The 21146-nt window shown below is 35.6% G+C and overlaps 1 protein-coding gene and 1 pseudogene across 7 annotated transcripts in view; one reads left to right on the forward strand and one right to left on the reverse strand.

The window, feature by feature from the left end:
* ADGRA3 (adhesion G protein-coupled receptor A3) overlaps nucleotides 1–21146 on the forward strand; it is a 121232-nt gene that overhangs the window by 47497 nt on the left and 52589 nt on the right. For 6 of the 7 annotated variants that reach the window (XR_009008342.1, XM_057546665.1, XM_057546666.1 and 3 more), the window contains exons 4-8: nucleotides 2323–2394; nucleotides 9175–9246; nucleotides 10981–11141; nucleotides 12794–13007; nucleotides 19807–19971. Coding sequence is in view for 6 of the 7 variants with exons in the window: in XM_057546665.1 (XP_057402648.1) it covers nucleotides 2323–2394; nucleotides 9175–9246; nucleotides 10981–11141; nucleotides 12794–13007; nucleotides 19807–19971 (684 nt within the window). In the remaining variant the exon portion in view is untranslated. The remainder of the gene's footprint in view (nucleotides 1–2322; nucleotides 2395–9174; nucleotides 9247–10980; nucleotides 11142–12793; nucleotides 13008–19806; nucleotides 19972–21146) is intronic. The other variant, XM_057546667.1, reaches the window with a different exon arrangement.
* Nucleotides 4291–4624, reverse strand: LOC103004628 (60S ribosomal protein L35a-like; annotated as a pseudogene).

Raw genomic sequence — 21146 nt, forward strand, 5'->3', positions numbered from 1 at the left:
GTTTTCTGGTAATAGGGAGATTAATACTGATAATATCTCCATGTCAAGGTAGAGATTGAATGAAACTTGACTGTTAATAAAAAGCAGGTTCATCAGGATGTTTCAAGGATACTATAGAATATCTTAGGTTCTCCATCCAGTTCTTTATCCTTCAGTGAATAATTTTTCAAGCATTGCTATCCAAAATAAATATAATTCTTGTTCAGTAGCACTTAACTTAATTACTATTATTGTCCCAGATGTTGCCTTAGCATTTTTTCATTGCATTACACATTAAGTAGTCTCTTGTGTTCTTGCCTAGGAAGGTAATTGTCATTTATAATGTTCTTCCCACTAGAAAATGCATTCTTAATTCCAAACAGCTAACTTGTAATTGAACTTATGGTATACAGCTTGTAAGCTGAGAGAGTCCTTTACGTAAACTCAATGAGATATAAAGATATTCTGCTAGTTGCTTCTAGATTACAGGCAGTTTTTCTTATGAGGCCTTAAATCATTCATTCATTTCAATTGTGCATCTCACTCGGCAGCCACATGTAAAGTATTTTTGTAAGTGTCCCATGCCTTTGCCTTTATTTTATAGATAATTTGGATCAGGAAGATTAAGTGACTCTCTGAAGAATAAACTACTAGAAGTAGGTAAAACCTAGACCCATTCAGTTTCTCCTTTGCTTTATCAACAAATTCAAGCTGATTCTCAATTCAAATGAAAACCCATTACCAATACCTAAATTCCATTTTAAATAGGTATAGCTGTAATGAAATTGTTTCCCAAAGAATCAGTGGTGGTTACACCATTTAAAGCTCAGAATTGAGACAAAATAATGAATAGAGCACAGAAATGCTTGTTTAAGCAACACTTCAAGATGATGCCTAATTTTCTTAAACAGTAAAACCCAGAAATAGAGGCAAATCAGCTGGAGTTTAAAAAAAGTCCCACACGATTAAATACTTAACGTTAATATTCTGAGGAGCTGGAGCACAGCGAATGCAGATAAAGACTTGCATTGCTTAAGATTTTTTTTTTTAATCAAAAGTTTCCATAAGAAAGGGAAGGCAGTGCTATGAAATTTTTGAAAGCCAGGATTACCTAAACTAGCTTTTGAAATATCTAGAGGAAAAAGTTAATGAGTAGGTACTGGATTCAAATACAAAGTCTTTGTAATTTCTACCAGACTAATACATTTTTTTTCCCATTACCAGGTATACAATTTAGAATCTGACAGTTTTAATTTAGAAATGGGTGGTACAAGTCTCTAAAGAGTAACTCAGAGTGAAATTCAAAGAATATATGCTTTTCTATTACAGAGAATAATATGGGCATTGAAGAAAATATGATAAAAATATTTTTTAAATTTGGTTTAGAAAGTTTGTTTTAGTTCTTTTATTGAAATTCAAAATGATCAATAATTCCAAATCTAACAACTGAGAAAAATTAAGATTAATTGTTTTAGGGCTTTCATACTAAATCCACTGATGGAAAATGTTGCAAGCCATGCTGTCTCATTTGAAGAAATTCTCAGTTATCTCCCAATTAAAATGTAATCTGATTGAAATGTAAAATTGTATTCCCTGTGCTTGGTGTGAAGAAAAATAGTGTAGAAAGATAGAACAAAATACTTACTAAAATTATCACACAGATAAAAGGAAAAAAGTTTCATGGCTTGATGAGAAGAAGAAAATGGATAGAAAGTAACATTTGATAGGAACTATCAAAGTTAGGAGTGACTGGAAAAAATGGGCCATTACCTAGATACAGTTATAGAGTAATTTGACTTGGAGCATAAATGACAGATCTGTAAAGTAAAAGCTAACTCAGTTGTTTTTTTCATTACAGTCAAAACTTCTGAGTATTTAAGGAATGAAATTAGAAAGCATTAAGTTTCAGATGTTCTTGAGGAAATAAAAGTTTCGGCATTTTGGTAATTTGCCCTTTTACCCATTGTCCGTTGGATGTTGCCTGAGATCAGGCTGTGTTCCCTAACTTAACCTAGCATGATTAGCTGTGTAGATCATCACAGACAGTAAGATAGAGTCTCATTTTTACTACTTCGGTTTTATCTTGAGTCATTTTACAGGAGTAAATGCTTGAAATACCAAGGATGCTGTAATTAAACAGCGTTTAGCCTGTACGTGCCAGAAGTAAGTGAAAGCAAGGATTCTTTCTTCTCTCAGTGCTGCACTTGAGATAGGTGAATATTTCAGAGATGCTTAAAAGATAGGACTTGTGTGATACCTGGGCGCCATTCTTGAATATTGAATGTATGAAAGCTTCATTAACCAAGAGAACTAATTGAAGACACTTTTTCCCTTTCTCTCTAGGGATCTGACAAACAATCGAATAGGGTGTCTGAATGCAGACATATTCCGAGGACTCACCAATCTGGTTAGGCTGTAAGTACCTCTTTCTTTCATATTATAATACAAGGAAGCATTTGAACCAGTACCCAAATTTTTATGACCACCTATATGTTTAATATTAAAATAACAACTGTAGAGGTTACAGAAGTGGTAGGAGATAAGGAGCTGGAAATTTAATCATGGAGATATAATGTCATCAGAACATAACAATGCATTATATCCTCTGTCCCAAACACACACACAGACACACACGCGTGCACGCACGCACACACACACACACACACACACGATGTAGTATATACCCCAGGGAACATGTCCACATTGAGAGACATGATCAAAGCTTTGCCACTTTGGGAAAATTTCTTGGAAGAGGTGAAACTTGAGCTGATGGTCCAGATCCTTAGAAAGGAAAAGAAGTCAAGCAAATGATAAAAGGAGGTAGAAATAAGAGCAAGGCCAGTTTGTCGAGGTGAAGGCCATTGGTCTTATGAGTAAAATGACCATCTGAATCACACCTCTGACCTTGTGATTATAGGTGAGTTGTTTAGCTTTTCTCTTTTTCAGATGAAAAAGTAGATTAATAAAGTAAGTAAGTAAAGTAAGTAATTAATAAATAAAGTAAGATGAATAATACCTCAAAGTTATTATAAAGATTAATTAGCATTTGAATTATCTATACCTATATCTTATAATTTATATCTAATATAAGTGCAGAACTTTGTATATGCCATCAAATATATTTTAATTTTATTTTTAAAATAGACTCTGAGAGTAACTAGAAGTAAGTTCAGTTATATATAATAGAGCTTTATACAAGACCATATGAAAAGCAGACTGAAGCTTAGAACTCATTCAACCCTAGGAAGCCACTGAAAGACATTGATGTGGGAAAATGGCATAAAATCATGATTTAGAGAAGAGCAATCTAGAAATAGGGTGCAGGGTGAAATGCAGGATTTAGGGGTAGAAGTTCTAGTATTGAGATCACCTATTCCTGGTTCTTTCTCTTTATAGCTTTTTAGAATGTTTCTTCTGTTTCATTCAAGTTAACTTTGAAAAAGCTATAGCGGCTTAAGTAGTGAGATCATTTCATCTATATGGTAAGGGAGGGGTCTCCAAATCACTTGCCAGAACAGAATAAAGTTACTCCTGCTTCTTAGTCAGCAAATTTGTATTTTTCAGTGTGCCCTTTAATTCTGGAGGAAAGATAGATGGCCAAGTTTATGTTTTTAAACAAAAGATTGATTTGGTGTACAGCTTTACTCATAGCGAGAAATTAATTAAATCAATTATGGTTTTTTTTGTAGCTGGATTACAAACAATTTCAGTGCTTTTATTATCTCGAGAGTTTTATATTTTTGGTTTTAAGGAATGCATAAGAATTGGCAAAATGAGGCGTTTATGGAGAAAATTTGTTATATTTTTGGGTAGCTATGAATCAAATAATGAAAAAGGGAGTCTGAAGTTTTTTGACCATTTTCTTGACTTTAGTTTCAGATGGATATGTAGCTTTGGTCCTGGGATTTTTGACCCATCAGCAAATGTTCTTTAGGCAAAAGAGCTGTGTGGGACAGTGCTTACGTTAAGGCAAGTTACTATATGCTTACTATTATTATTATTATTTGCCTCCTGCCTTAAAAGCAAATATTTTTGGAAGTTTTAAAGCTTGGGTTGTCACTTACATTTTTACCAATTCTCTGATACTTGTGAGAATTTACAGGTCATGGAACACAGTGGACATATATCCAGGTGAATCATTAAAACATAGAAATAGCACTACCACGTTTCCTACTTTGAGATTGATTGAGATGATTTTGTAGCCCATGTAATAATAGATGATGGTGGCTCTTTTTTTTTTTTTTAAGAAAACAAGTCCACAGTTTTATATATTTATAAACTATATATTTATATTTAAACTTTTCATTAAGTTTAAATCCATGAAGGGTATAGTGTCACACGGATTCTGTGTCCAATGCCCTTAGCAAGGAGGTTGCTTTGGAATTTAGCATGAACCATGATGCCACTGTTTCCATAAGCATAAGTTATCTTTTCCCAGATTACTCTGGTTTTGTTAGGTTTTCCACCAGGAGTTACTGTGTTGTTCTTTGTTTTGCACACATAAGCACATCTCCTGCCTAGATAGAATTGTTTCATCTTGAGCATATACACCTTCAGTTTTCAGGAGAGCTGTTTGCTCCCTTTGGTTCCGTAGATCCCGCTTATAGCCAGCAAAAATGGCCTAGGACCACAGCCTTCCAGACATATTTGTCCTGTTAGAAGTCCTGTTCCCAGCAGGCCTCCACAGGGTCCAAGAAGGCTGAAATAGAAAGGGTGATGGTGACTCTTAAATGCAACAATGTGGCCTATATAGAACTATAACTGATATATCCTTTAAATACTGTTCTAAGAAAAATTGGCAACCGAGGTAGCTTCTTAACATTGAAGAATGCATTGCAGTGTAGTTGCTTGTGATAATTTGGGTTGACATAGTTCTAGAGCTGTGGATCAGGAAACTTTGAATGGGTGTTCTGTGTGGGCTGCTCTCTAAGCCAGGCTGTATGCCGGTTGTGAAGGCTGATAACAATTTGTATTTCAGACATGGAGAATAGCATTTTCTCAATCTAACAGGTGGAAAAGAGAATCTGATTAGTTAAGGGACATGTAGTACATTTTTTTTTTTAACATCTTTATTGGAGTATAATTGCTTTACAATGGTGTGTTAGTTTCTGCTTTATAACAAAGTGAATCAGCTATACATGTATCCCCATATCTGTTCCCTCTTGCGTCTCCCTCCCACCCTCCCTATCCCACCCCTCTAGGTGGTCACAAAGCACCGAGCTGATCTCCCTGTGCTATGCGGCTGCTTCCCACTAGCTATCTGTTTTACATTTGGTAGTGTATATGCCACTCTCTCACTTCGTCCCAGCTTACCCTTCCCCCTCCCCGTATCCTCAAGTCCATTCTCTAGTAGGTCTGCATCTTTATTCCCGTCTTGCCCCTAGGTTCTTCATGACCTTTTTTTTTTTTTAGATTCCATATATATGTGTTAGCATACGGTATTTGTTTTTCTCTTTCAGACTTACTTCACTCTGTATGACAGTCTCTAGGTCCATCCACCTCATGTAGTACATTTTTTAGGTTAGGAATCAGAGAAGCTCCCTAATTACTATTTCTCACCCCAAAGAGTAAGTGTACAAAATAAATCAGTGTAGAGTGGATCACTGTTCTAGCTATGTCCTCAGCTACCTCTTCAGCTGAACTTTCTGGGTTACCCTAGAACTTGGGATCTCGGACTGATTTGGCCTCTTAGCCAAGGGAGCTGGAAACCTTGGCAGACACCCTGTTGCATTCTCACCCACACTTCTCATCGTATCGAAACATCTTGGCTTTGGCGATTCAGTGTAAAAATTCAAAAATGACTTTTTAAAAATACGTCAGAGGATTCAGTGGACTTGGGTGTGGTGGGTAAAATTGATTAATTCTTTGTATTGATCTCTGCCTTTATTGATGGAGAAATTCTGGGAAGTGAAACCATCCTCCCAGAGATTCCCATTGTAACCCTAGGAGTAACTGACAGACAAAGATGGGGACCCAATAATGGACTTCAGTGAAGTCTCTGTCCTTCACTTAGGAAGTTAATTTACAGAGAAATTGTCAGGAGATCAAAAAAAGCAAAGGTTTCCTTTTTTTTCTTTATGAAGGTTGACCAGTTTAAAACCTGTTTTCCCCTAAGAAAATTATACCTTTAATATTTTTCTATCAGAAACAATAGGTGAGTGATATTTATAAGAACTTACTTTTTACAATTAAAAATTATTGAAGCTGTTAAGTAATAAACCATATAGAGAGATATGAAGGAAAAGTTAAATCTCCCCTTCATCACTTCAGACACACCCTTCTGAGATAGCATGTACTAACTGGTGTATATATTCTCAGATTTTTCTATCGTCCCCCCACCTCCCCAAATGTATAGGCTTTCACATAGGGCTTTAAAAATGTGCTCTACTCGACATTTTACTTAAAAAACTTTTTACTGACGTATCCTTAACATCTTTTCAGGAGAATACATATTGATTTAGTTCATGTGAATAGCTACAGAACATTCCAAGTATAGAACAGATCATAATTTAGTCAAGTATTCCTCTGTTAATGTAGATACTATCTGATTCCTTTCCTCCTCCTTTAACAAATCTGCCCTGGTAAAGATTCCTGTATATACACAGATGCTGCATTATATACACTTAACTTACAGGAATACAAATATATCTGTGTAGCAAAAAGTAGGTAAAGAAAAATTGACAGAGTAAGAAGCAACATGAGTGGGAGTGAGCGGATAATTCACCTACCACCCCATTCAGTAAACTACGTTAGGACACAAGAGCAGTGTCTGTGCTGTGAACGTTGTCATTCTCAGTTTCCTTATGCTTTTTTTGGTGTAAGCACCTCAGCGTTGGAATGTGATTTTAATGTTTTAAAGTATGTGTAGGTTTTTATGGCCACCAGCCGAAGCCAATTACTTCATAGGTGTCCAGCCAAACAAATAGCAGTCTGTTCCAACACTGGAGGAAAAATTGGTTTGTGTTGGTACTTACTGAGAAGATGGCATGTCTGTCTCCAATGTGATTGCTTCCTCTGTGATTTCCAAGGAAAAAAAAATTTATAATACCTAATAATTAGAATAAAGTTACCTAGTAATTAGAATCTAATGGTCCCTGTAAGCTGCAGTTATTTTGTTTATACCTTAAATCCTATATTTGTAAAATATATTTTTATTTCCAACTTACTACTATGGACTCTTTCAAAACATCTAAAAAAATATCACAGGTAATTGTATAAGGAATCTCCATGGACCCATGAATCAGTTTCAACACTTAGCAACTCATAGCCAGTCTTGTTTTAGTTACACCTCACATCTCTTGTCTTCCTGAGTACATTTTAAAGTAAATCCCAGAAGTCATATAATTTCACATAGTGTACCTTCGTAAAAGTATAGTTGTTCATTTTAATTGCATCTAAGTTACTTTCTTAAAACATTACAGTGATTTACACTCCATCAGCTGTACCCTTTTCAAAATCCACATTCAGTATTCACTCTGATAGGCCAAAAAAGAAAAGGGCTTCGCTTTCATGGTTCTTTTGATTTGCAAGTATTCTTTTTGTTTGTTTAAGTTCCTAGGCAATTCTTTTATGAAGATCAAAATTATCTTATCCAGCCTTTTTTCTGTCAAAAAAATCCTAAGACAATAAAAATGAATCCAGTGATGTTCTTACTGAAACCCATTATATCAGTATATTAATTTGTGAGGGATTGGTGTTTGTGTAATATTAAGTCTTCCCATCCAGGAATACGTTGCTGCAGGTGTCATGGTAACAGCTGACCTCTCCCCCATCAATTCTCTTTCCTCTCCTCACTGGAGAATCCATCTACCCAATTGTCACTTTCTTCCACACTTGAAGGATGAAACTCAGACTCTGGAGGAGAGGCAGGCCTCCTTGCAGGTCTCAGGACTTCTTCCTTGAGAATTCTAGGTCCAAATTTTATCATTCTTTTTTTTTTTTAATTATTTTTTTAAACTTATTTTTGGCTGCATTGGGTCTTCATTGTTGCATGCGGGCTTTCTCTAGTTGCAGCAAGCAGGGGCTACCTTCGTTGCGGTGTGCAGGCTTCTCATTGCAGTGGCTTCTCTTTTGCGGAGCCCAGGCTCTAGGCGTGCTGTGGCACGAGGGCTCAGTAGTTGTGGCTCGCGGGCTCTAGAGCACAGGCTCAGTAGTTGTGGTGCCCGGGCTTAGTTGCTCTGTGGCATGTGCGATCTTCCTGGACCAGGGCTCGAACCTGTGTCCCCTGCATTGGCAGGCGGATTCTTAACCACTGTGCCACAAGGGAAGTCCCAAAATTTTATCATTCTTGTTACTACAATAGGCACAGAAAAGATCTTGTGATGGTTGGATCATGCTGCCATTTTCCCAGAGTCCTTGCTAGCGCCTCCTAAAGGTGGGGTCTGAACAGTCAGCCACCACAGTTGAGCACCTACTGTATACCCCAGTTTGTTACTAGCTGACAGAGGTACCCCAGTAAATAAGACACACAAGTCCTTCCTCTCCTGGAGCTTATAGTCAATCATGGAAGAAATCACAAAAAATGATTTGGTCAAACCATGATGGGTGTAACAAACTACTCATATTGTAGCATAAGGTGTTCTACAATTCATACAAAACTCTGCAAGTGTTTAGGTATTTATTAAAGCCATGATACAGGGGGAAACGAGAGAGGTTAAGTAATTTGCCCAAAGCCGACACGGAATTCTATCCCAAGTCTTCCGTCTTAAACCCTGGACTCATTTCACTCTGCCAATGTATTTTACTGGGTTACTGTCAGCTGTTGCTGGCCCTTCAGACCCTCCTTTTCCATGTTTTTTTAAATTTTTGCTTTCTTATGTGATACTGAGTGAACACATGAAGAATAATTCTAGTTGCAATGAGAGTATGACTAAAGATCTAGTTCAGGAAGTTAACTTTGAGGTTCACATGATATTTGATAGAAAAATCCTTATCCAGCAGTAATTTTAAATAATTTTGTTTACTGCTTTATATAAGGTTAAGAACAATTTTCTTCTTCAACTTTGGAGAAAATATTTACTAGATGTTTCTCTTCATAAGATTTAAAACAACTTTCATAAATTCTTTATAACAGTAGTTAATGATAGGACATTTTAGGAAATATAAAATAAAATGTAATAAATGTAATAAAATATAAGATAAAATGATATATAATTGTTAGCATTTCTTAAAGTGTAATTATTTCCTTTTTTCCAGAAACCTTTCAGGGAATTTGTTTTCATCATTATCTCAAGGAACTTTTGATTATCTTGGCTCATTACGATCTTTGTAAGTAAGAATTTTTCTCCTGTTTTAGTAAATACATTTTAGTGTTTTAAAATTAAAAAGTTATTATATGGCTTAAGAGACTTCATAGGAAAAGCTTGTGATTTTGCAGTAATTAGAATCTCACTTGAGAACTTGCATTCACATTGAAAAACATACCATAAACCTTAATAATGTGTTTCAGGCTGGGACAACCATTTTCTCCTTAGAATACTACTCTCTCTCTCTAATTTATATTTAAAGTAAATAAATTGGTAATTTTTTCTCTTTGTGTTTCCAAATCAGAAAATATTTTGTTCCGCTAATTAAATTCCCAAAGTATAAAATATGCCTCCCTCCCTATGAAGAATTTATAGTTAAGACTATGTTATGCTTTAGCGATTTAATTTTATCCTGTAACTCCATCCCCAAACTGAATTCACAACTTATTACTGAGATTTCTAGGCATGCTTACATAGAATGCCTGCTTTATGAAGTCAGTGTAAGGTCATATTTACATAATTCTCTGTAGCTTTAGAGCTGGCTGATGTTTTTCCCCCCAAAACGCAGTTTTATTAAGTGCAAGATTGTATAGGAGTTACTTTTGAAGCTAACTGTATTTTCAGATAAACCTTAATATATTTCAAAGTATAAGTTATAATGATTTCTGTTGGAATTACAGTTAAATGTAATGTTTTTCAAATTTTTATGGTCTATGACATATGGGCTTGAGTCTCTTTTTCCAGTGAAAAATGTCTTCTCTGCCAGATGTCTCTGTTTGATGTATGCTGACTTCTTCCCTTTTTTCTCTTCCCCTCCCCTTCTTTTTTCCCTTCCCTCCTCCTCATCTTTCGTTTTCTAAATTTATCATTTCAGTCTCATTTAGCAGTTTTCATTGGAATGTAGCTGATAGGTTAGGCTCTCATGGTGCTCCTCACTATGGCAGACACATGTATGTACTTCTAGAATCACACTGCAGCAAACTCTATCTGGTCTTTTTGGTACTGCTGCGGTTCTTATCCAGAAAACTGCTTTTTAGTGAAAACATCTCCTTTTAGTGGGCTCATGTCAGCCATTTCTGTGAAGTTTAGGAAATAAAGGCTGTAAAAACAATCTGGCTTTTGAGACCCTGGATAGCAGGAATGTAGGAAGTATTTTCATCCAAAAATTGGGCAAAATTGCCAGTGTTTATAACTGATAGTGCTGGAAACTGACCAGAAGGTGGTGCTTAGGAATTAGAGGTCAGCCAGTCATCCTAGTCAGATAAACACAATATAACCATGTGAAACAGTCATATATTGCTTTATGTTGCCAGAACTAACAGAGTTTGCAGGTATTTAAGCCAAGAACATGGCAGTGATGCTGGAAAAATTGTGGAAGGCTTCAAGATCCAGTATTTGTGCCACAGACTGGATGAAAGGGTAAAAGTGTGATAGACACAAAGGATGGGGATGTGGTATTCCAGTACCCTGGGCTTCAGGAGTTCGTTACATAGATGAGGAGTAGATTTTGTTCACATACCAACTTTGATTGAAAGTGGAGTCACTCCCCGAATCAGCGGGGAAGGGAGCTGGGGTCAGGCATTTGGCGTCATCTCAAGGGAAAGGAGACCATCACCAGTTCATGGTACAGTATGTGCCGTAGCATGGTAAGGGCGAGCAGGAATGTGCTTGCCACCCAAAGGGTAAGCCAACATGAAGCAAAAGTGCTATTTAATTCATTCACCATAACCTCTGAATTGCATTTTGTGTGCTACAGAGAATTTCAGACTGAGTATCTGCTGTGTGATTGTAACATACTGTGGATGCATCGCTGGGTAAAGGAGAGAAACATCACGGTACGGGACACACGGTGTGTTTATCCTAAGTCTCTTCAGGCCCAGCCAGTCACAGGTGTGAAGCAGGAGTTGTTGACGTGCGGTAAGGAAGACAAACTGAGAAAGGGTTAACTGTATTTTCCTTGCTATCTTGTTTTTCCTGACAAACTGCAGAGTTCTGTTTACACATTGGGACTGATTACAACTGTCAGTCTTCATGGATTTGATAATATTTAGTTTTTGCTGACAATTAAGTCAGCTGGATTAAAAAACAATTTTTGATTGGTGTTTAAAGTTCTTAGGTTCTGAACAGCTTTCTTTATGAAGTCCAGTTTCAATAAATAGTATAGATCTTCAGATTTTCTAACAGCAAATCAGGAATTTGTTGATAGTAATAAACTCTCAGGATACAGTCACATTTTGTTGGTGGGGTGTGAATTGATACAGCCTTTTTGAAGGATAGTTTGGCAATATGTATTGGTGTTCTTAAAAGAATTGATACAACTTCATATAGTAATTCTGCATGTAGGGGTTAATTCTTAAGAAATCATCACCTATGTATGTAAATCTTCAGACTTTGTGAACATATCCTAAATTCTCAAAAATAGGGCATTGGTTTAATTATGGTACATCAATTCAGTGAAATAGTATGCAGCTATTGAAAATCATGATTTTTAAGACTATCTGAAGGCTTGAGGGAAATAACACATTTACCATGTGCTAAATGAAAAACAAAAAAGAGAAAACAAAAACATAAACCAAAAACAGTCCTTAAAATGATAGAGGTAGGTTCTAGTTTAGTCTTGGTGTTTGAAAATAGACAACTTTATCAGTTTTTTCCTTTTATTTTTATTATCATTATTGTTTCACATGTAAAATATGCTCATTGGATTAAAGATTTATGAAAAGAAATAATGTATGCATATATCAAATTACCTTGGGGTACACTTTAAGTAACTTATAATTTTGTCAGTTATACCTCCATAAAGCTGGGGGAAAAAATGAAAAACTAAAAGAAGAAAAAAACAAAACCCATACTTACATTCTTATCACTCATAGGTAGCTAATGTCAAGGATACCTTGGTGTGTCATCTTCTATACCTTTTTATTATGTTTTGTCCAAAATATCATACTCTAATGTTATTTTGTAACCTTTTGTAACTGGAAATGGTGTAAACTTGTTTCCTCATCATATAGAAGATGCATACCAATCCATTATATAGATGTTGCCATAACTTATATTTTTTCGTTACAGAGATGTAGCCATAGCAATTTCCTTATTACTGCATATTTAGGTTAATAATTTCTCACTCCATAAACATCCAAAGGATTAATTTCCTTGTGTACATCTTTACATATTAGCTATTTAGGATAGAATACTACTAAAAGTAGAATTATTGTGTTAGACAAAGGGACTAAATGTTTTAAAGGCTTTTAATGAGCCAAGAGATTTGTGTACATTTTTGCATATGTAGTTAAAATTTCTCTCTTTTATTTTTCTTACTAGAAGGAAATATATCAGCTTTGTAAAAGTTGATATGAAATGGTTTCATTTTAATTTTACTTAATGGTGTTTTCATCTTGGACCCTCTTAATTCAGTAATAGCTTTGTTGATACTAACATTAGAATGCTGATTCCTGAGGAATTTGTTTTTCCATTTTTTAAATTTCAATTAGAATTTCTATAATTTTAAATTTTGGAGTGTGAATATAGTATTGTATTTGTTAACTGAGTCTTTATTTTACTGTCTCTAGATCCTCCCCTTGAATTACCATCTTTCTACATGACTCCATCTCATCGTCAAGTTGTGTTTGAAGGAGACAGCCTTCCTTTCCAGTGCATGGCTTCATATATTGATCAAGACATGCAAGTGTTATGGTATCAGGATGGGCGAATAGTCGAAACTGATGAATCCCAAGGTATCTTTGTTGAAAAGAACATGATTCACAACTGCTCATTGATTGCAAGGTAAACTTTTTTTAGATGAGGAATTGTCTCTGTGGATTTTATTTATCATTTCGGAATTGTACTGTTTGGTTAGAATTTGAATGAATATTTTACCTTCTTGCATTTAAAAAAGCAAACTTCTGACATTTCTTTTCCTGATTGTTACTTATCTTCTAAAATTAAATAGCTATCTTTTCCATCCAGTTTTGGAGGAAAAAAGCATAGGATAAAAGGGAAACACTGTTTAAAAGTGGGAGACTTTTTGTTTAAAGTCTTAAGAGGAAAAAATGTAAACTTTTAGTGCCAAACTTAATTTCTAACAATTTCCTGCTACTAATAAGCTTAGAATTTCACTTTTGGGAATCACCTAATTTTCACTGTCTTAGGATTAATGTAACATTTTAAGATACTTCCTTTTTTCACCCCACTAGTATAAAAGAATATAACACCTGTCAACCCCACGATTGTTGCAAGCACAGAAATAGTTAATTTGAATGAACTTAAAGTACAAAAAACAGGATAAAAATAAATATGATGTTATCACTTATCATATTTTATTTTGGTAAAATCTTAATCTGTAGGTATTGAATTTTCTCTTTCCTTCTCTCTGCCTCTCTTTCTGTCTCTGTGTATCTCTCCAAGCCTTTTTCTGTCTCTCTCTGTCTTTCCTTCCTACCAATTTCATAAAGATAGACCTCAGCTTGAATATTGAAGAGTAGATCTGGAGTTTTCTCTGTAGTTTCTCAACTCTCTCCTGGGGCACTTTAGGGTAGTACTACAAAAGCATCATGAAAAAATTACCAAGAAACTAAAAGCTGTCTGAGTTGAGACTCAGGTTTGGGAATTTTGAGGTTCGAATATTCTATTTTATAATATCTCTTTCTCTTCTGAGATTTCCTATCTGTCTGTTAGAAGCATATTTTCATTTGTGTCTTTTAACTTTTATAGTAGATACCCTTAAATCCTTGCTTTCATATTCCAGTATCTGGGTCATCTTGGGATCATCACCTTGACTATTTTTCTTATGAATATGGTTTATATTTCCCTATTTTAAAAATATTGTTTATATGTCTGGTAACGTTGGATTGTATCCTGGACATTGTGAATGATTTACTATAGAGAAGTTGACAGAGTACAGCTTATGGGACCAATCTGGCCTATGAATGTTTTTTTTATAGTTTTAAATGGTTACATTTCAAATGGTTATATAAGTACCTACATAATATTCTCAGTGTTGCTTCTTGGTCAGCAAAGCCTAAAGTATTTACTATCTGGCCTTCAAAGAAAAAGTTTGCTGACCCCTGACTCTGGATTCCTTTGTATTCTTCTCAAGACAGCTGATTTTGTTTCATTGAACAGTTACCTTGGTTAAATTCAAACTCCTAGATCTGGCTTTTCTGTATTAGGCAGCCACTGAAATCTGCTTGGTGTTTGTCCTGTCTACCTGTAGGTCGGGGTCAGTTAAAGAGCTGGGTGGATTTTATATGCAGAAGTTTGGGCTTCCAGCCAGGCTCCTTTCTACCTCTGTCCTCTGCTTTTTCAACCAGTAAGATTTTGAGTTTCTATTTGAATAATGCCTCCCCTTGGGCAAAAGCCATTAAAAAAATTTCCTGGTTACTCCCCACTGCCAATCCCTTCTTCCTACTGTCAGATCCTCTTTGGTTTCTGCTTGGTTTGGATCACTCTCCATGTGTTCAGATAGTTACCATATTGTAGTTTTGTTCACAGCTTATAACTAACTGTTAATTGCAGGGAGAGTGGTTTGATAGGAGCCACTCTGCTATTACCAGAAGCAGAGTTCTTTTATTAGGGGATAAGATTGTTAGGAAAGTTTTTTATATGTTCTTTGCACTTAATATTAAGTTCTAGTGAGAAGATTCTAATTGTTACATTATTTTTACTGTGTGATAATTACACAAGTGTATACATACGTCAAAACTTACCAAATTGTATATATATGTATTTTTTTGGCTGCGTTGCGTCTTGGTTGCTGTGTGCGGGCTTTCTCTAGCTGCGGCGAGCAGGGGCTACTCTTCGTTGCGGTGCGCGGGCTTCTCATGCGGTGGCTTCTCTTGTTGCAGAGCACAGGCTCTAGGCGCTCGGCTTCAGTAGTTGCAGCACGTGGACCTGCGGGCTCAGTAGTTGTGGCGCACGGGCTTAGTTGCTCCGCGGCATGTGGGATCTTCCTGGACCAGGGATAGAACCCGTTTCCCCTGCATTGGCAGGCGGATTCTTAACCACTGCACCACCAGGGAAGTCCCCAAATTGTATATTTTAAGCAGTTTATTTTCTGAGTAGACAATAATTGACATATAATACAACAGAAAAGCTTTAAAAATGTAATAGAACACTTTTCTGAATAAAAGAGCCTTATTTTTTTTTAAATTTTATTGAAAAGTATAATTGATTTACAGTGTTGTGTTAATTTCTGCTCTACAGCAAAGTGACTGAATTATATGTATATTATTCTTTTTCATATTCTTTTCCATTATTGTTTATCACAGAATATTGGCTATAGTTCCAAGAGCTTTAATTTAACTCTTAAATTTTGTAGCTATAAAGTAACTAGATTTACTTTATAAATTTATTTCTGTAAGTCATGCTTAAATTAATCTAAATTCCTTTAGCATTACAAAAAAAATTAATTCTAAGGATAGCAACTTCGCCTAACATTTTTTTGTTGGTAGGGACACTTACCAAAGTGAAAATCTTTCATATGAAGACTGAGAAGTCCTTTACACAGAGTTAACCCCAGAATAATAAAGAAGTTGTAGGAAAAGGAAATATGTGGTTATTGGACTGGTTAAAACCTCATACACCTCTTGATTCTTCATTGGTCTCCTCATGTCATTGACCCTTCATTAGTAAGAATCAGAGTTTGTATTTTTCCTGGACACTGAAATTGAAGCTACCTCCTTCTCCTTAAATTTCCTAATATGTCGTGTTGAGGATTCCTGAAAAATTTATTCCGATAATTGGTTTTAGACATTGAAGGTATTACTGAAAGTTAGGTTAGGACCATTTTCCCCAGAGGGTATGCTAATGTATCCTGGGGTGCCACAGTGTGTTAACGGAGGTGCTGTGCGGTATTTTAAGTGTTTGAGCATAGTGATACTGGACGTTTGTGAGACACCACACAGCTACCAGCTCCAGGCAGTTAGGGTGTTGAATTTACATGATGCTGCATCCCTTTTGCTGGTGCCGTACTTTAGATAATGGGATTCTGACAGTTACTATGGTGCAAAGCAAGTAGTGTGTAAAAATCATTTCGGAACAAGGAATATGGATATCACTGTTTGATCTGTATCTAATGTTTGATTAATTTTGGAGTGCCCAATAGGCATGCACAACCCATTAGGAAGTAGTTGTGGTTAAGAATGAAATATTTTAATTGACGTGTGGTTTTTTTTCAAATGGCTTCTAAGTTATTAGGACATATATACACAGTTTTAGGATTGCATTTAGTCATTGGAACCGCCCTAGGTGTTTTTTTTTGTTTTTCTTTCTATTTTATTCTGTTACAGTCAATTGCATTTTTTTAAATATCTTTATTAGAGTATAATTGCTTTACAATGTTGTGTTAGTTTATGCTGTATAACAAGGTGAATCAGCTATACGTATACATATAACCCAATACCCCCTTCCTCTTGCATGTCCCTCCTACCCTCCCTATCCCACCCGTCTAGGTGGTCACAAAGCACTGAGCTGATCTCCCTGTGCTATGCGGCTGCTTCCCACTAGCTATCTATTTTACATTAGGTAGTGTGTATATGTCCATACCACTCTCTCACTTTGTCACAGCTTACCCTCCCCTGCACCGTGTCCTCCAGTCCATTTTCTACATCTGCGTCTTTATTCCTCTCCTGCCCCTAGGTTCATCAGAACCATTTTTTTTTTTTAGATTCCATATATGTGTGTTAGCATACGGTATTTATTTTTCTCTTTCTGGCTTACTGCACTCTGTATGACAGACTCTAGGTCCATCCACCTCACTACAAATAACTCAGTTTCATTTCTTTTTATGGCTGAGAAATATTCCATTGTATATATGTGCCACATCTTCTTTACCCATTCATCTGTCGATGGACACTTAGGTTGATTCCATGTCCTGGCTATTGTAAATAGATCTGCAGTGAACATTGTGGTACGTGACTCTTTTTGAATTATGTTTTTCTCGGGGTATATGCCCAGAAGTGGGATTGCTGGGTTGTATGGTAGTTCTACTTTTAGTTTTTTAAGGAGCCTCCATACTGTTCTTCATGGTGGCTGTATCAATTTACATTCCCACCAACAGTGCAAGAGGGTTCCCTTTTCTCCACACCCTCTCCAGCATTTATTGTTTGTAGATTTTTTGATGATGGCCATTCTGACTGGTGTGAGCTGATACCTCATTGTAGTTTTAATTTCCATTTCTCTAATGATTAGTGATGTTGAGCATCCTTTCATGTGTTTGTTGGCAATCTGTATCTCTTCTTTGGAGAAATGTGTATTTAGGTCTTCTGCCCATTTTTGGATTGGGTTGTTTGTTTTTTTGCTATTGAGCTGCATGAGCTGCTTGTAAATTTTGGAGATTAATCCTTTGTCAGTTGCTTCGTTTGCAAATATTTTCTCCCATTTTGAGGGTTGTCTTTTCGTCTTGTTTCCTTTGATGTGCAAAAGCTTTTAAGTTTCATTAGGTCCCATTTGTTTATTTTTGTTTGTATTTCCATTTCTCTAGGAGGTGGGTCAAAAAGGATCTTGCTGTGATTTATGTCATAGGGTGTTCCGCCTATTTTTTCCTCTAAGAGTTTGATAGTGTCTGGCCTTACATTTAGGTCTTTAATCCATTTTGAGTTTATTTTTGTGAATGGTGTTAGGGAGTGTTCTAATTTCATTCTTTTACATGTATCTGTCCAGTTTTCCCAGCACCACTTACTGAAGAGGCTGTCTTTTCTCCATTGTATATTCTTCCCTCCTTTATCAAAGATAAGGTGACCATATGTGCATGGGTTTATCTCTGGGCTTCCTATCCTGTTCCATTGATGTACATTTCTGTTTTTGTGCCAGTACCATACTGTCTTGATTACTGTTGCTTTGTAATATAGTCTGAAGTCAGGGAGCCTCATTCCTCCAGCTTCATTTTTCTTTCTCAAGATTACTTTGGCTCTTTGGGGTCTTTTGTGTTTCCATACAAACTGTAAAATTTTTTGTTCTAGTTCTGTGAAAAATACCATTGGTAGTTTGATAGGGATTGCATTGAATCTGTAGATTGCTTTCACCTTAGGTGTTTCTTTTAGGCTAGGGGCATTGTGGAAGTTATCTAGTCAGTGAAGGAACCGTGAACCAAGAAAATTTGGAGATCTCTGGATTAGAGAATGCTTTTTATTGCCAAAAATTTTTATATACTTCTTCCTAGTTCAGTAGAGTTATGCAAAGTATAATGTTTGACAGACTTTCTGGTTATTTAAATTTAATGTCAAACTCTTCTGTGTCATTTTACCTTGAATATATTTATTTCAGTGTTTTAGTTTGTTTACTAACTTAGTAAAGATGATAAATATTTTTTTGATTCAGAATCACAGTGCCTCATAGTCTTTATTAGAACATTTGTTGTGTAGCCATTAATGATTTTAGGAAGCTAGAAAAATGTGTTTTAATTTCAAGGCATTATTTTGTTAAGTTAATTAAAATTATACATGCTTTATGTCTAATGATTTATTTGTATCTACATAAAAGCAAACTATAGTAGATCATGTGGGGGGAATAAAGTTTAATTGAAGGTTCTGACATTTGCTCTTTAATTAATAGGTTTTATATTAGAGAATTATGATTTCATCTTGAAAGTTGAATTTTCTGACAGCTTTTTAGAAATATAGCTGTTATTATAAGTTGAAGTGTGCTTTTAAATGGAAAGCTACTTTTGTTAAAGCATTAATTGGTAATTTATTAAATCTTTTTAGAGACAGGTTTTAACCCCTTTTCCACAAAATATTTCATTTTAAATATTAATTACACACTTCATAATATTAGTCTTCTTCATGCTGGAGTATGGATCTGAAAAGGTAGATGTAACTTGGAAACTCTCTATTAGTTTTTTTTTTTTAATTATCATTTTGTTTTTGATTTTTTTCTTTTTTTATTGAAGTATAGTTGATTTATAATGTGTTAGTTTCAGTTGTACAGCAAAGTGATTCAGTTATACATGTATGCATGTATCTATTTTAGATTCTTCTCCCTTATAGGTTATTCCAAAATATTGAGTGAAGTTCCCTGCTGGTTACCATTTTATATATAGGAGTGTGTGTATACTGATCCCAAACACCTAATTTATCCCTCGTCCCCCCTTTCCCCTTTGGTAACCATAAGTTTGTTTTCTATGTCTCTGGGTCTATTTCTGTTTTTATTGCTTGTATGTGTAATTAAAAAAAAAAAAGGTTACAAATGAACTTATATACAAAACAGAAATGGACTCTCCTTTAGTTTTGCTGAAGGAAGTGCCATGATGTTTCTGCCTTGGCACTTGGTTTCTGCTCCCTGTGGTGGCCTGCCCTCCCTTTTCTTGGAGGGAGAAGTCTCAGTGCCACTCCATTCATTCTGCTATAGCTTTTACTGTAGTATTTTAGGTCTCCCTTTACCTGCCTGTCTTGACTTGCTGCTGAAGTATTTAAATGGAGGGGTTATTTTATTATTATTATTATTATTATTATTATTTTTAATCTAGCAAGCAAGCGCTTGGCCTGCAGCATCCATTCATGTTTGCTCAAAGAATGATCGAAGCACATGCTGTCTTCCTTCTTGCCTAACCATATTTTCTCTCTCTTTAAACTCTTTCTTCATACAGTGCCCTAACCATTTCTAATATTCAGGCTGGATCGACTGGAAATTGGGGCTGTCATGTCCAGTCCAAACGTGGGAACAATACGAGAACCGTCGATATTGTGGTCTTAGAAAGCTCTGCGCAGTACTGTCCTCCCGAGAGGGTGGTAAACAATAAAGGGGATTTCAGGTCAGTGGCATGGAGAGTGCTGGAAAGGGCTGACTGGCCCCTCCTCTTTTTATTCTCAAAGGCGTAGACATATGTGATCAGTCTCCTATCCTCAGAAAGAAAATTTGAGAAATGTATGTGTATTCACATATATATCCTTATATATCTAAGGACTACCCATAAGTGATTTCAGAATCATTTATGGAGATTAAAAGTAGAAACAGGTGCCTGAACTTTATCTCAGATCTATTGATTTATGAGTCTCTGAAGGCTGAGCCAGAAGTGTTCATTTTTATCAGGTGGTTTTGTTGTAAAAGTTAAGAACCACTACTTTAGGAAACAGTTTGGAAATTCTACTAAAATAGTGTGCTAATAGCATTTCCTGTTTTTTTTAAGGGCTTTTTTTGGATGACCTTTGGAAGGTTTTGTGGTGCTAATTGACTTTTAACCGTAGGCAGTTAAGTAGACATCATAATTAGCAGAAACACATAACCATTTTTCCTCCCCTTTGGTTCTTCTGGCAATTAAGCAAGAGGGACTTTGAGAAAGGAGGGCTGTTGGGTGGTCTGAAAGCTGGGGAGCCACTAGTGTTGGACTCTGTTAAGATGATCAGAATGGGTTAAATACTGTGGTTTGTTTGCTATTTTTTTTAGTAGAAAGTTTAGAATTTGTGAGAGCTAACAACTTTCACCTTAGACTCTCCTTACTTTCAAAGTTGCTTTAAAACATTATCTTTAAATATGTTATTTACCTAAAGTTCTTTATGTTTAGAATTTTAGTATGAGTTATATAGTTAATATAAATGAAGGGAAATATGTAGCTCTGTAAAACAGCTTAAAGATTGTTGAATACCCAGTTTATAGCTGTCTTATGATTGGTGGTATTGCTGCCTTGTGGCTGTAAGTCTGATTTTTAAGGATAAGAGAAAAAGCCCTTTGGTGTTAATCTTTCAAGTCAAAGGTAAAGAAGCAATAACATCTTTACCTCAGCTACTTCTTCATTGATTTTTAAAAAATTGTCTTTCGTCCTCCTCCCCCTCCCCCTTTAAAGTTCTCCTTGACATGAATATGTGGAAATCATAATTTATTATTGCCAATGGATAAGTTTTTTATGTGGATTAACTGTTAATTTATAATATTTAAATATTTAAAGTATACTTTAAAGTGCAATATATAACATTTGTTAATTTTGTTAAA

The sequence above is a fragment of the Balaenoptera acutorostrata genome, chromosome 5, assembly GCF_949987535.1.
Source record: "Balaenoptera acutorostrata chromosome 5, mBalAcu1.1, whole genome shotgun sequence".
In the NCBI taxonomy this organism is placed as follows: Eukaryota; Metazoa; Chordata; class Mammalia; order Artiodactyla; family Balaenopteridae; genus Balaenoptera; species Balaenoptera acutorostrata.